The sequence below is a fragment of the Macrotis lagotis genome, chromosome 1, assembly GCF_037893015.1.
Source record: "Macrotis lagotis isolate mMagLag1 chromosome 1, bilby.v1.9.chrom.fasta, whole genome shotgun sequence".
Classification (NCBI taxonomy): domain Eukaryota; kingdom Metazoa; phylum Chordata; class Mammalia; order Peramelemorphia; family Peramelidae; genus Macrotis; species Macrotis lagotis.
Window position 1 is genome coordinate 322,383,424 of NC_133658.1, and position 16,815 is coordinate 322,400,238.

The window sequence follows — 16,815 nt, forward strand, 5'->3', positions numbered from 1 at the left end:
TTGTGTAGCAAACTTTTTATTATTCTGTAATATCTCATAGCAGAATTTAAGTTGCCACCATATCCTTTAAACATTTGCAGATTTCCCTGATTGTTATCACCCGTCCATCAATCAGTCACCCAATACTAGATATTTATTAAACACCTAGTCCCAAGTTAACTGTATTTCCAGGCACTGGAAATACAAATATAATTAATGAAATAATTCCTTGACAAAGAATTTGCATTCTAAATCATCTCTGAATATATATATATATATATATATATATATATATATATATACACATACATATATATATGTATATATATATTACTTTAGTTTTAAATTTTAATATACTTTTCAAATATTATAAAATGTTATTGTTTTATGTGTCACCAGTGGTTTGACTTCCAGGTCCTTTACTCTAGCTGCACATTGTCCTTGAAGGTATGTGAAGGAACTACTATCACTTAGATGGAGCAGGAATTTCCATCCCTATAAAAGACCTGATTTTTGTTAGGAAAAACATAGGTGAACTAGGACTGAAGCAGGATTTTTATAAACATCAAATTGTTGATTTTGTGGAATTCCTTTGGTGACACTGAACATGATCAATGTAAATAAGATGTGATAGAAAACAGGAAACTAATTGTGGCTCTATTAGAATAATTTGGACATGGGTTAATAGGACTTTTATCAGATCCTCTTTGTTTAATCTGTTGTATTTCTTTCAGGTGGGGTGACCAGACATGAAACCAAGCATGATGTTTCTGTACAGGAATTATCCCAGGTGACAGTGGAAGAATTTCCAAAAGGTGTTATCTGGTACTCAGAGTTAAGAGATACCTGGAAACATGTTGATTCATTTGAAAGGCAAATGATAGTTCCTCAAGAGAAAATTATCCCAGGGAAGACAGACCTAAAGTGTAACGAAATTAGTTTGAATTCAGTCTTTGTTACGGAACAGAAAGTTTCTGTAAGAGAAAAATCTCAAGGATGTGATATACATGGAAGAACTTTTCAATTTAGTTCGCACCTAATTAGACATCAAAAAATCTGTGTATGGAAGAAACCTTATGAATGTCATGAATGTGGGAAAGCTTTTAGTAAGGGTGCACTCCTCAGGCAGCATCAGAGAGTCCATACTGGAGAGAAACCTTATAAGTGTAATGAATGTGGGAAAGCTTTCACATTACGTGGGAGCCTTACCGGACATAAGAGCATTCACACTGGAGAGAAACCCTATGAATGTAATGAATGTGGAAAAGCATTTAGATTGCACGCACACCTTACTCAGCATATGAGAATTCATACTGGAGAGAAACCCTATGAATGCAATGAATGTGGGAAAGCCTTCAGATTGCATGGACATCTTACAAAGCACTTGAACATTCATCCTGGAGAGAAACCCTATGAATGTAATGAATGTGGAAAAGCTTTCAGTAAAGGAGCACTTCTTAAGCAACATCAGAGAGTCCATACAGCAGAAAGACCTTATAAATGTGATGACTGTGGAAAAACTTTCAGTATGAGTGCACTCCTTAAGCAGCATCAAGGAGTCCATACTGGAGAGAAACCCTATGAATGTGTTGAATGTGGGAAAGCCTTCAGACTTCGTGGAAGTCTTACTCAACATAAGAGTATTCATACTGGAGAGAAACCCTTTGAATGTAATGAATGTGGGAAAGCTTTTAGTACAGGTGCAATTCTTAAGCAACATCAAAGGATCCATACTGGAGAGAAACCCTACAAATGTGATGAATGTGGGAAAGCTTTCAGTCGGAGTTCAAGTCTTACTGAACATAAGAGAATCCATACTGGAGAAAAACCCTATGAATGTAATGAATGTGGGAAAGCCTTCAGACTGCACGGACACCTCACTAAACACCAGAGCATTCATCCTGGAGAGAAACCTTATGAATGTAATGAATGTGGGAAAGCCTTTAGACTTTGTGGAAAACTTACTCAGCATAAGAGAATTCATACTGGAGAAAAACCATATAAATGTAGTGATTGTGGGAAAGCATTTGGGGATGGTGCACTTCTTATGAGGCATCAAAGAGTCCATACTGGAGAGAAACCCTATAAATGCAATGAATGTGGAAAAGCCTTTAGTCGTCGTGCAAACCTTACTCAACATAAAAGAGTCCATACTGGAGAAAAACCCTATGAATGTCAAGAATGTGGGGAAACTTTCAGTCAAAGTAAACAATTAAAACGACATCAGACACTTCATACTGGAGAGAAACCTTACAAATGTAACGAGTGTGGGAAAACCTTCCGTCAAAGTAGACAATGTACTCAGCATCAGAGAATTCATACTGGAGAAAGACCCTATACATGCAGCGAATGTGGAAAGACATTCAGACTGCATACACAGCTTACTGAACACAAAAGCATTCATACTGGAGAAAAAGCTTATGAATGTAACGAATGTGGGAAAGCCTTCAGACTGCATGCAAATCTCTCTCGACATCAAAGAATACATACAGGAGAGAAACCCTATAAATGTAATCAGTGTGGGAATGCCTTTAGGCATAGTTCAACTCTAGTCAGACATCAGAGACTTCATAGTGGAGAGTAATCCTGAGATTTTTAGTGGTTGGAGAAATGCTTCTGTTACATTTATCCTATATTCAAATATTTGTGGTCATTAAGTCATAGTTTGTCACTAATTGATTTTGTCATGTTTTAGAGAAAAATATGCTTCCTCTCCTGTATTTCTTTCTGCTGTACTGTACACCTCAGTGCCAACAGGGACTTCACATCAATTTACCTCAAAGCATATCATCTGAAAATTAATATGGTCAAATGATTAGTTCAGCTAACATAAGTTTCCTGATAATACATATAAATTTTTATGTTGTTTGGATTCTTAAAAATTACCAAGTTTTACAGTTTTCAACAAACACCTACTGAAATTTTTGCATAATATTTGGCATTAACACATCTGTAGGCCATGACTAACCAATACAATAAGGAAGTTGATCATTAACTTTTAAGTGAGTTGACCATCTTTCTTTTTAAAAGTTAAACAAATGTGAGATGAAATATGTGCTTATAAAATTATTAAGGATCATAGATTTTAAAATGTTAAGCCCAATCATCTCATCTCATTTTACAAATAAGAAAATAAATCATATTGTTTTATTTTTCTAAAATCACAGACAGTGATGAAAATTTTTTAAACCTAGATGTCAAAAGTGAGAGGATTTAATGGAGTCAAGTTCCTTGATCACTTTTCCCAACTCCCTGAAATAAAAAACAAACAGAGCAATGAGAAAAAGTTAAAAATAAATTGCATGCATATATGAGAAGAAAAAAAGACTAACCAAAATTTAATATGAACAAAGTAACTGTACTGAAAAAACTGAAAATACCTAATAACTATTGAATCAGATAAAATGCCAGAAACTAAGATGGAAAAGGATGTTTTTAGGAAAAAAAAAACAGTTAAGAATTTGTCTTCCCAGGGGCAGCTAGGTGGTGCAGTGGATAAAGCACTGGCCCTGGAGTCAGGAGTACCTGGGTTCAAATCCGGTCTCAGATACTTAATAATTACCTAGCTATGTGGCCTTAGGCAAGCCACTTAGCCCCATTTGCCTTGCAAAAAAACAACAAAAAAAAGAATTTGTCTTCCCATTGGGTATGTAATGGAGGAAACAAAGGTTCAAGCTTCTAAGCATATTGATTTATTAAATAGTACAAGTCAATGGCATGGCAAATAGGGGCCACACCTTAGCTTGGCATTGGACCCCAAATAAAGGGGGAGACAATTTTTATACATTAAAAGAAAACAACATATAATCAGGATACAAGACTGGGTAATCTGATTTCTAATTAAATTTGGGGCTTTCTAGGTTTGGAGAGAGAGCATAAAAGTTGCAACTTCTTGAAGTCAGGAAAAAAGAATTGTTCTACTCCCCCCCAAGTATCTGTTCTATCAAAGTAACAAATGAAACAGTAATTGATTGATTAGTATGGGGTCTGTTTTCAAATAAGATAAATGGTTTACTTGAGATGTATAGGTGTGAAAAAACTCCTTGCATCAATCTTTGGATTTAATGGGTTTCTGGTCAGCTTAATCTAACTCTTTACTTAAGGGCCTCTAAACAACAGGTAGAGGTGGTCCACCTTCCCAGCCACATAGGTCTAGGTTCAAACAGTATAATGCAATTTTCTCACAAAACAGAAATTGGACTAAACCCATAATTGACAAGAAAGTGAACTTCAGATCCAGATTTGAGTCACAAGATGGAGTTGGTATAGTCCATTCAATTCTCACAAAGGTATAACAAAGTGAAATTGGCAATACTTAGAAAAATCATAAGGTTAGCTAATAACTATATTGTACAAAATACTTATGTTGGAAGAAGTGCAAAAAAAAAAATAAATGCTTTAGAAAATAGACTTGCACACTGTTGTGGAACAGCAGGAGATGAAAATTCTCTCCACAAAAAGACACATTGAATTATGTAGACTATTGAAATGACACAAAAATATTTGTAGGATAAATTACAACACTATAGTCAGGATTGTAAACATGCTAGAGAACTTAAGACACTTTCAGGGAACTATGGAATTTTTTCCCTCAGAATTGGTGAAAGTAACCAGTGAAATATTATTAGAAATAATCCACAAGACATAACAAGAATCTAAGCTTGAGAACATGGACTTTTTTGTGTCATTTTATTTATTGAACTGTTCAGGATGAAAAATCCTAAATTCAGTACTGCTAGAAGCTCCTCACAGTTAAAATGTAACATTATAAGAGAAATGCTAGTATATGCTACACACCAGATTTCAAGGAGAACAAGGGAGGATAACAAATTGGAAAAAGGCATTTTAAAAAATAAGAAAAGCAAACCTTAAACCCTTAACCCATAAAATATGTGCTATATGAGGAGATACTCGAAATGCAAATAACTTAGGATGTAGATTTCTGGTTATGCAGGAATGAAGTGATAGCAAGAAAAGATTTATAATATGTGAGGGTAGAATGATGCCAATAAAACATCTGTATAAAACATTTCCTCAAAAAATGTAGAAAATCCACTATATGATTATATTAGTATAGAAAAAACATTCTTGATTAAAAACACATTTTTTAGGGCAGCTAGATGGCACAGTGGATAGAGCAGTGGCCCTGGAGTCAGGAGAACCTGAGTTCAAATCCGGCCTCAGACACTTAATAATTACCTAGCTGTGAGACCTTGGGCAAGTCACTTAACCCCATTGCCTTGCAAAACCCCAACAAACCAAATCACATTTTTAATGGGGGAAATATTTTTATTATGATTTATAAAAGGATTTGAAGCTAGAACCTACAAAGAAGAAATTCTAGCAGCATTCCTGTTCAATATAGGTCTTAAACAGGACTTTGTACTTTTGGCTTTCCTATTAGCAATTTTATAAATTGTGATGACATGAATAATAAGAATTAGAAATGAAAAGGTGAAAATATTTCCAATTGCTTATAGTGTGATTATTCATAAAATGAAAAATAAAAAAATAATGGTTTTACTAAAATAGCAAAATATGAAATATTCCCACAGAATCATTACCATTAATCAAAGGAAAATGATGGAGAAATAGCTTTTATAATTACATCAAAATATTAAGTATCAACATTTACTTGTGGAAAAAGCTTAAAAGTTTCTAAATGATTTTAACATTAAGAACTAAAATATTTGTTCATTGCATGTGATTAGGTTACTCAGATAACAAAAGTTGCAATATTTCCCAAAGTGACTTAGATGTTTTATGTATCATCAAGACACCAGTACTCTATTTTATAAAACTAGAAAAAAATTCAAATAGCACAATCATTTTTAGAAGGGGCAAAATTCAAAAATTAAACCAACATTCAAGCTTGACCCTAGATTTCATTTTTTTAAAGGTTTTTGCAAGGCAAATGGGGTTAAGTGACTTGCCCAAGGTCACACAGCTAGGTAATTATTAAGTGTCTGAGACCAGATTTGAACCCAGGTACTCCTGACTCCGGAGCCGGTGCTTTATCCACTGTGCCACCTAGACACCCCTTGGCCCTAGATTTCAAACAAATAAACCTACTTTCCTTTTCCTTACAAGTAATGCTAGAGTATTGATGGAAGGATAAATTCATAAATAAGTGAAAAACAACAGAAAGTGAACTAATACTATCAGCAACATTATTACATAAGCAATAGTTATAAAAACTGACTGGTCTTCGGAAGAAGAAAAGAAAATGGTGGTAGAAACAAAATAATAGAATGGACAGCAAGGTGGTGCAGTGTATAGAGTGCCAAGTCTGGAGAAAGAAAGACTCATCTTCCTAAAATCAAATCTGACCTCAGTGTGAATCCTTTTTGCTTCAGTTTCTTCATCTGTAAAATGAACTGGAAAAGGAAAAGACAAACAATTCCAACGTCTGCCAAGAAAACCCCAAATGAAGTCATAAAGATTTGAACATGGACTACAAAGTAATACATAAACAGGACAAAAAAACCTGAAAAGAGTTACTAAGAAACAATGAAAAACCTAAATAGAAAATAGATAGAAATGAAATAATGTCAATAAAAGCTTGTGGAGGAAAAATAGATGACTATGATCAAAAGAAGCTTAGATCCACATAGTACTATAGGCCAAAATTAACTGTTAGGTAGATCAGCAATTTTTTAATAGTGGGAAAAATAGAAAGAAAAAATTTCCCATATTGTGAAGAGGAACCTTTTCATTAAATAAAAAAATTGGAGATAATTTGGATTTGATAATTAAAGAAATTTTCACAAGAAAATACAGTATCTAAGGGTAAAAAAGATTGAGGAACATTTTAAAAATAAATATAGCAAACTAAAAGAGACCTCCAGGGGCAGCTAGGTGGCGCAGTGAAAAGAGAATCGCCCTGGAGTCAGGAGGACCTGAGTTCAAATGCTACCTCAAACACTTTATAATTACCTAGCTATGTGATCTTGGGCAAGTTACTTAACCCCATTGCCTTGCAAAAAACAAAAAGAGAGAGACCTCCAGAATTTATGAAATGCTGATGATTTAGATGTGGGGCAAAAAAAAAATTTCCTTCTGAAACAAAACATGAAAACAGACAATTTGTGAAGAAGCAAAGTCAATCTGTTAATAACTAAGAAAAAATGCTTAACCTTGCTAACACTCAAAAATGCTATTTAAGGCAATTTACAATACTAAATTACACTAGAATAGAAAAAAATAACAAAATTCGTTAAATCCAATTACTATTGGTTCAATTGTAAGAGTAGAACAAACATTTTGGAAAACATGTAATAAATCACAAAATGACATCTTTAAATTTAGAAATTACATCACTAGGATTCTTTCTAAAAGAGAGGAGAGGTGGAATTGGAGAGTTGAAGGAGGAAAACAAAAAGCAAAAAGATAGCAAACAACTAGAAACAATCTAAACATACAACAATTATAAAATAGATTCATAAATTATGGCATGAATATAAAGGAATAGGGTAAAGTAATAACTCAGGTGAGAGCATGACCTGAGAATTCCTTGCAATGATGCAGCTCACATTCCTTCCAGGACTCTCAGTCCTTTATGACTCACTCATGTCCTCAAGTTGTTTTTTTTTTTTGGTTTTGTTTTGTTTTTTAGGCTTTTGCAAGGCAAATGAGGTTAAGGGGCTTGCCCAAGGCCACACAGCTAGGTAATTATTAAATGTCTGAGACTGGATTTGAATCCAGGTACTCCTGACTCCAGGGTGGGTGCTCTATCCACTGTGCCACCTAGCCAACCCTCTTTAAGTTTGCCAACATTTTATAGACATTCCTTCCTTTTTCCTACATTCTGAAGAATCATTTTGCTTAAACTTTAAGCTTCACTTGCAATGACCAGCCTATCTTCTCTTCTTGTCACACATATTTTCTTGATAACATCTTTTTAATTTCTTAAATGTTACATTCTGTTCATATTTACCTTGTGCTTCTCCATTGCCCTCTGTGTGATATTTAGTTTAATTAGAGACTTATTTCATCACTTGCTGTCATACTGAAACAGAAGATTGGAGATTTTTGAGGTTTTTTAAGGGCTATTATTTTTGTGATAAACTGAAGACCATTAAAGGAGCTTTACAAATTCCTGAAGGCAATTCAGTCCACTTTGCTTGACTCTCCTGTCATAAAAATAATGGAAAGTATAAGGAATACCTAAGTGAAATGTTAGCTTGGAATCAAGGGAGTCAGAATCAATTTTTTTCTTTTTAAGAAATGAAAACAAAAGTTGCACAATGTCAAAACAGGAAAGGGACACAAAGGGAAAGCATTTTCTTTGTAGTTCTTTGTTAATTTGTTTGGTTCTGCTATGTAGAAGACTGGAAGTCTGTGGCAAGATTTTGTTCCTTGTTTGTTTTGAGTTGTGTTTTGTTTTATTTTCGGAGACAGTTATTCTGTCCCTAATGAAAGTAAAAAATTTTAAATAGAAATTTAAATCACAGAAATTCATGAAACTTTTGTGGCATACTGTTCATTGATGGTGAAAGTGGCTTGATGAAATCACAGATCTTCAAAGCATATATTTAAAATCTAAATGTGCTCTAATAAAAAATATGAGAACCTTTGAGAGAAAAGGAAGTAAATAAAGATTGCACTCAGTTGTCTCAGGTTATATGAGGGTGGGGAGGTGCTTTAAGTTCCAGTTCAATTTTCACATTGAAACAATGATAGTAGGATTCACATTTCAGCCCAATAGTCAAGCCCTAACTTTTCATACAAATGACATCAAATATTTAATCAACTTTCAACAATATTATATCCATTTTCTTTGGGGTAGCAAATCACCAAAAATATATTTTGTGATACCTTGTAATAATATGTGCTACCAAGTTCTTAGATCTTTAGAATTCATGCTGTTTTTATTTTAAAATTTTATTAAATATTTTATTAGACTTAATGAAAATTAATACAAATAAATTTGTTTGGTAACTATTTACATTTAAATTATTTTCAAAACAAAATAGCAACACCATTTCAGTAACAATGAAGTTCCCTGTAGAAGTCTTTTTGACTTCTTTCCTATTTTTTCCATATATAATTTTAGTGTGTAACCCTATCCTTATAGCTTATTTTTTTATTTTGCATTATTTCATAAAAGACTTTCAAGTTATTCTCCATACTTAGTGGTCTTAAATGCATTATAATATTTCATTCCATCAATGTCATATTTTTCTAACAATTGTTGGAAATTGTTGAATATTTACGTTACCTCCAACTTTTTGTAATTAATATGTAATATTGAATGAATATATTTTTATAGTTGTTTTTATAAGATTTCCAGGATATATTTCCTGTGGACTCACTAAGGTAAGGGCTATGACTATTTTGTAATTTTTTAAAATTTTATTTTGCCCACGGTCACACAGGAAGGCAATTACTAAAAGTGTCTGAGGTCAAATTTGAACTCAGGTCCTCCTGACTCCAGGACTGGTGCTCTATCCACTGCGTCACCTAGCTGCCTCCCTATTTTGTACCTTTATTTAATATATTCTAATTGCTATACAAAAAGAGCCTGTTCAATTCTACCAGCAGAGTACCCATTTCTCCACAGCCCCACCAGCTGAGTTTGACTTTTAAATTATATTTTGCCAATTTGATGTGCAGAAAATGGTTATTTCAAAGTTGAATCTTAAGTTATTTATTTATTTTTTATTTTTTTATTTTTTTTTGCAAGACAAATGGGGTTAAGTGGCTTGCCCAAGGCCACACAGCTAGGTAATTATTAAATGTATGAGACCAGATTTTAACCCAGGTACTCCTGATTCCAGGGCTGGTGCTTTATCCACTGTGCCACCTAGCCGCCCCACGTTATTTTTTTAAAATGAAAAAATATATATACTTTAATCCATAGTCCACAATCATCTAGTTCTCTTTATAGAGTTGGATAGTATTTTTCATCAGGGATCCTTTGGAATTGTCTTGGATCATTATCTTGATCTGAATAGAGTTGATCATCAATAAGCATTTACTGGATACAATGTTTTCCTGGTTCTCACTTTGTTGGGAACCATTGTGTATGGGAGTATTGTGAATTATCTTCACCTGGTGTCCTTGAACACCAGAATCTTATCTTACTGCCATGGGAGTGGGAGTGGATTAGAGACTGGAAAGGTATTTATACACTGGTGTTTTGGTGAATAAACGAAGCACTTGGAGATCTTGATGGAGTATTTGTCTCCTTTGCAATCCTTGTCTCCCATCCCTCTAACACTCGCCTAGGGAATATTGAGGAAGTCCAGAACTGGGACTCAACATAAGAGTCCAGGAAAGGGACTCTACATCACTTCATTTTGTTCAGTTCACATGACTTTTCTGAACCTATGTTATTGTTGTCCTTTCAGTCACATCCAACCTTTATGACCCTATTTGGGGTTTTCTTGGCAAAGATACTTGAATGATTCTCCAATTCATTTTACTAATGAGGAAACTGAGGCAAATTTTAGTGACTTGCTCAATCACACAGCTAGTGAGAATCTGAGACCATATTTGAACTCAGGAAGGATTCTTCCTGACTCCAGGCCCAGCTCTTTATCCACTGAGCCACCTAACTGCCTCTTCTAAAACCATCCTGTTCATCATTTCTTATAGAATAATAGTATTCCATCACAATCATATACCATAATTTGTTCAGCCATTCTCCAAACTGATGGGAATCCCCTCAGTTTCCAATTCTTTGTCACCACAAAAAGATTTGCCATAAATATTTTCATACAAATAAGGTCCTTTCCTCTTTTTCTTTTATCTCTTAGGGATACATGCCTAGTTATGGTATTGGTGGATCATAGCCTTTTGGGCATAGTTCAAAATTGTTCTCCAGAATGACTGGACCAGTTCACAACTCCACCATAGTGCACTAGTGTCCCTATTTTTTCCCACATTCCCTTCAGCATTTGTCATTTTCCTTTTCTGTCACTAGCCAATCTGGGTAGGTGTGAGATGGTATCTCAGGGTTATTTTAATTTGCATTTTTTCTAATTAATACTAAATAGAGCATTTTTATTGGACATTACTAGTGCAATTAAAGTTATTCAATTGATTAACATTTTGGGCTTCCTCTTCAGAAACATAATTCTTTGGAGACTATTACATCTCTTGTGGAATAGAAAGAAGGCTGGATTTTTTTTTAAGGGCAATTGTTTGTGTGATAAACTGAGGACCATTAAAGGAGCTCTGCAAATTCCTGGAGGCAATATAACCCACTCTGCTCTACTATTCTGCCATAAAAATGATATTACATTAATACCCTGTTATCTTTTAGAAATTGTAGACTGTGATTTTTTTTTCATCCAAGCAGTTGATTTAATAAAAATCTGGGGGGATGACCAGCATGTCTGATGACAAAGTTGATATTCAGATGCTAGTCAGCTTAGACTACAGGGGTGAATTTAATTAGACAGACTTAACACTTATGTTCAAAAAGTAATCTCCACAAATACAAAGCAGGGAAACAATGTTTATAGAGCAACTAGTCTGAAAAAAATCTAGGGACCAAAGCAAATTCTACATGAATCAAGTGGTAAATGGCAACCAAAAGGTCAGTTTGTCCTCCCATGTGTCACTGAGAAGCAGAGAGGAAAAGGTGACTGTGCCACAGTAACCAAGACATCTCTGGCCACGTCTGAAATACTGTGTTCAGTTCTGAGCCCTACAATTTCAGAAAGAAACTACTATCTTTTAAAAGGTCCATTTCTTAGTTACAGTAAGACATCAGAAATTAATGGGAGATGTCATAAAGATAGATTTCAAATCAGTGAATAGGATTTCCAAACAATTAGGACAATCAAAAGGGTAATGGACCATCTCAGGAGTCAGAGAATCCCTTTCACTAGAGTCTTCAAACAAAAGCTTAATATTCCCTTGTCAAATATATTGTGGAAGAGAATCTTGTTCAGCTAAGATTCCTTTCTTCTCTAGGTTTAGTTTGTGACTAATAGTCATTAAGTACTAGATGACATAAATTTATTTCTGAAATATTTATAAAATAATTCATAAATTGTATATCTGTATAGTCATTTACATTTGTACAGATATATAATATGTTTGGATATATGTGTATAGAGATATAAATATATTAAGGAGGAGTATTACATAGTTTTAAAATTAGATCTAAAACATTTAAAATTATTAATCCCATCATTATGGTACTAGTATTTATAAACTTTTTTTAAAAATGGTACAATTTGTACTTGGAATGCTTATGTTAACTTGATGTATTTAGTATACATAAAACAGGGTATTTTTCTAAACAGACATGTTTCTAAAGATTTCTCTACAAAATAATACATAAAACAAATTTTAAAAAATATAAAACACTATTATAATCTTTCTATTTACTTTTTTTATGCTTTTCACATCAACCATAGTAGTTTTTCCTAACCAAATAAATACTTTCATCTTTCTAATGTCAGATTACTGTTGCTTGCTTAGATCAGTATACTGTAACAGTGTATCCCCTGGTTCTCTGAGCACACTCCCCTCTTGCTGCCATCTCTGTTGTAATAGTAAGAGGTCGATGTCTCTATCATCCATCATTTCCAGTCACTTCAATTGCAAGATGACCTTATTAGCTGCTTCCAATGAATTTATTAAGTTCTGCAGTTCTTCTTTATTCATTGCTACAGAATATTGTTTAATGTCACCATTTTCCTTTACATCTAGATCAAGGTTCAGAAGTGGGACTTGCAATGTAGCAATCTTATCACCAGAGAGAGCAAGCTTTAACTGCCAATCAAAATCCTGTAACTGAGTAGAAGAAATGGCAATTATTTCTCCTAAACGGGCTTTCCTAATTTCATCCTTCCGACTTTTCAAACATTTCATGATTGTCTTCTGATGATCTGAGCTTAAAGTGATTCAACTGTTCAATCACCTTTTCAAAATCTTTATTTTTACCAATGACAGTTTTGAAAAATCTGGAAAGATCCTACAGTAGACTAATCCATTCAGTTGAATCCCAAATAGTGTCATAATCCTTAAATTGAGGATAGGCACGTCCACAAATTCCATCAATTACTTTATGAAGAAACTTGAGTCCGAGTTCCGCCGGCAACTTCTCCAGGCCCCGCAAGGGCAGGTCCTCTCCCGCCTCCATGCTCAGCCACGGCCGGAGACCCCGGCAGGGGGGCTGATTTTTTTTCTTATAATCCCTATATACTTGTCAAGTTTTGAACCTTATTTTTGCTATTTTTTCCATTCTTTTTCTATTTTGATTTTTGTTCAGAAATTTTTAAATGTAGAAAATCTTATTCTTTTTTTTTAAGGTTTTGCAAGGCAAGTGGGATTAAGTGGCTTGCCCAAGGCCACACAGCTAGGTATTTATTAAGTGTCTGAGGCTGGATTTGAACCCAGGTACTCCTGACTCCGGGGCTGGTACTCTATCAGCTGCCCCACCAAGCTGTCCAAAAATCTTATTCTTAATAGTTCCTTACATATTTATAACTAGAAAATTCATCTCCCATGATTGAGTTAAATATTCTATTCCATTTTCCTTCTCAACCATCCAGAATTCACTGGATTATATAATGTAAAATGTGGTGTCCAAATTCCTTCTACTATTTTTCCCAAATAGTTTTTATCACATAATGTGAGTTTTGACGAATGTATGTAGAAGTCAGAATTGTCACTAAAAATGTTAATGAATCTAGAAAAGTTTAACAAATTCAACTGAAAGTTTATTGAAACTAATTTAGCTAAATTGAAAAATACAAGATTAATAAATAAAAATTACCTTCATTTTTATAAGAATAAAGATCATGAAAACATAAATCTTATGTTAATAGGAAAAGAACCCTGAAATTTGGGATATTTCACTTAAAAAAATGAATGCAGTCTTATTTTACATTGTAATAGAGATGAAGGAAAACTTTTATCAGAATTATGAAATTCATGTCCTTTTCTTGGTAAGATTTTTTATAGTCATCTTTGAAAGTTTTGAAGAGACTTAGGGTCATGTAGTCCCTTTTTTTTTAAGATTTTTTTCAAGGCAATGGGGTTAAGTGGCTTGCCCAAGGCTGCACAACTAGGTGATTGTTAAGTGTTAAATGTCTGAGGCTGGATTTGAACTCAGGTACTCCTGACTCCAAGGCCAGTGCTCTATCCACTGTGCCACCTAGCCACCCCCCATGTAGTCCCTTTTAAAGAAATTAAGAGATGCCTGTTCTATTAACTTCATCTCATAAACTTCCCTCTACTAGCAACCATCATAATTAAAATCTCAATTTACTGTGTTTGATAAATTGTAATTCTACATTGTTGAACTATCTCATAACAGTTTTACCTCTTGTCTTCATGTTAAATAGATTGTGTCTGCCTGAAAAGAATGTCCAAGACATTGCTGACAATTATTCATTTTTTGATCCATTCCCATGTTGTGAAATCAAATATCAAAAACCCTCAAAACTTAGGTTTTAATAGCAGCCAAACTCAAAGGTTATAGACTACATAATTCTGAACTACATATTTAAAAGTTCTTCCAAAGGGCTATGATCCACCAATACCTTTACTAGTCATGTATCCCAAAGAGATAAAAGAAAAAGAGGACCTTATTTGTACAGAAATATTTGTGACAGATCTTTTGTGGTGGAAAAGAGTTGGAAATTGAGGGGATTCCCAACATTTGGAGAATGACTGACCAATCTGTGGTATATGATTGTCACGGAATATTCTATAAGTAATGATGAATGGTTTCAGAAGAGGCAGTTAGGTGACTCAATGCGTAAAGAGCTGGGCCCAGAGTCAGGAAGAGTCCTTCCTGAGTTCAAATATGGCCTCTGTGTGACTCTGAGCAAGTCACTGAAATCTGCCTTAGTGTCCTCATCTGTAAAGTGAACTGGAGAAGAATCACTCAAATATCTTGGCCAAGAAAACCCCAAAAGGGTCACAAAAGTTGGTGGTGACTGAAAGGACAACAACAATATGAGCTCAGAAAAGTCACGTGAACCGATAGAAAATGGAGTGGGCAGAACCAGGAGAACATTGTACCCAGTAAATGCAATACGGTATTGATGATCAAGTCTCTTATGTGTAATACTTTGTTATCCTAGAATAATCAATCATGATTGGAACTTTTTCCCCTCAGTTATTTTTAAGGATTGCATATAAAATGTATTAGGTAAGACTGCTCAATTACTAAGATAAGAAAGGAAGAGTACATATTGAAATAATCACTAAAGTATTTCCATATTTCAAACTATAATTATGATAAAATATGTATCTGACCTAATTATTGGAGAGAAGAATGTTGATATTGAAATTCTCATGTATTTTTTTTCAAGGAAAGGTTTCTATTACCCATTGGTTCTATGCTAATTGTTTTGGTTCATTCAATTCTGCCAGTGAATTCTGGAGCTCTGGAAGTACCACAAGGGTTTGCAGGGTCAGGAGAAAACAAAAATGTAGTCTGAGAGGTGGATAAGTATTGTGAATGGAATTGGAACACAGTCCTAGAAAAGCCTTTTGAGCCATATCATTGGGACAATTTAATTAGTAAAATGTGTCTCAGGAAGGCACAAAGCCTGAGATCAGAGGGAATATGATGACTTGAGGAAATCAAATAGAAAACAATTGTTTCCTATTTGGAAACCAAAGAAGAAAAAGGAGGAGCTCTTATTGCCTTGAACTTGATCAATGATTTAGGTCAAAGTATCTTATAAAGAACCCAACTGGAAAGTCTCTAGAAAAGTGGTGAACAAGGGCAGACTCTAAAGAGGAGATAGAATTTTAATCCTTATTCTTTCTACTTCATGATGCTTACCATTAATTCATCCTTGCATCTTAAAAAACTTCCCTAGTTTTTTAGGGGGGGTTTTCTCTGAGAAAGGATCACTTCTTACTTCCTTGCTTATTTAAAATATTTATACACAGTAAGTATAGTTAAATGAATAAGAACTGAAATTACAGTGGAACTGATTTATAGAAAGACCTCCATTACTTCTTGAAGAGTCCATTACTTCTTATTTTTTTATTTTTATTTATTTTTTTTTTTAGATTTTTGCAAGGCAAACGGGGTTAAGTGGCTTGCCCAAGGCCACACAGTTAGGTAATTATTAAGTGTCTGAGACCGGATTTGAACCCAGGTACCCCGACTCCAAGGCTGGTGCTTTATCCACTAAGCCACCTAGCTGCCCAAGTCCATTACTTCTTTTTTTTTAGGTTTGTTTTTTTTTTGGCAAGGCAAATGGGGTTAAGTGGCTTGCCTAAGGCCACACAGCTAGGTAATTATTATGTGTCTGAGACCAGATTTGAACCCAGGTACTCCTGACTCCAAGGCAGGTGCTTTATCCACTACGCCACCTAGCCACCCCTTTTTTAAAAAAATTTTTAGTTTTGTTTTTTTTTTTTTTTTAGTCCATTACTTCTTGAAACAACCCATTCCAAATTAGAATATAATTGTTAGGAAGTTTTGCCTAGCATCCAGCCCAAATCGAATTCTCTTTATCTACCAAGTGTTCATAATTCTGCCTTTTGAGGTCAAACAGAATATCTAATCCTTATTCTGTATAGCACCTCTTTAAATATTTGAAAACTATGATGTGCCCCCCGGCCCCCCCAAAAACTTGTCCTTTTCATGTTAAACACACCCAGTTTCTATAGTCTTTGTAGTATCATATCTAGTTCTCTCTATACCCTAGGCCCTCTCCCCTCTGAGTTTACAATAATGTGCACTAACCCATAGTCATTATAAGAACTATATGCCACAGATCTCGTTAGCATTCCTTCTTTAGAGTGTTCCTGCAGTTATTCAGTCAGTAAGTGTTTAAATGTTTCCCATGTACCAGACACTATCCTAAGGAGGGAGATGCACTCAGCTCTATGCCATTGCCGTTA

At 34.3% G+C, this 16,815-nt stretch overlaps 1 protein-coding gene and 1 pseudogene across 4 annotated transcripts in view; one reads left to right on the forward strand and one right to left on the reverse strand.

Moving 5' to 3' along the window:
- The window catches only part of LOC141505580 (uncharacterized), a 55,027-nt gene extending 46,235 nt beyond the window's left edge, over positions 1-8,792 (forward strand). For 3 of the 4 annotated variants that reach the window (XM_074211514.1, XM_074211512.1, XM_074211513.1), the window contains exon 6: positions 714-8,792. In XM_074211514.1, coding sequence (XP_074067615.1) covers positions 714-2,563 — 1,850 coding nt within the window. In that variant the 3' untranslated portion in view covers positions 2,564-8,792. The remainder of the gene's footprint in view (positions 1-713) is intronic. The other variant, XM_074211515.1, reaches the window with a different exon arrangement.
- A 3,555-nt stretch (positions 8,793-12,347) lies between these two features.
- On the reverse strand, positions 12,348-13,081 carry LOC141505588 (COMM domain-containing protein 8 pseudogene; annotated as a pseudogene).
- Positions 13,082-16,815: the final 3,734 nt, after the last annotated feature.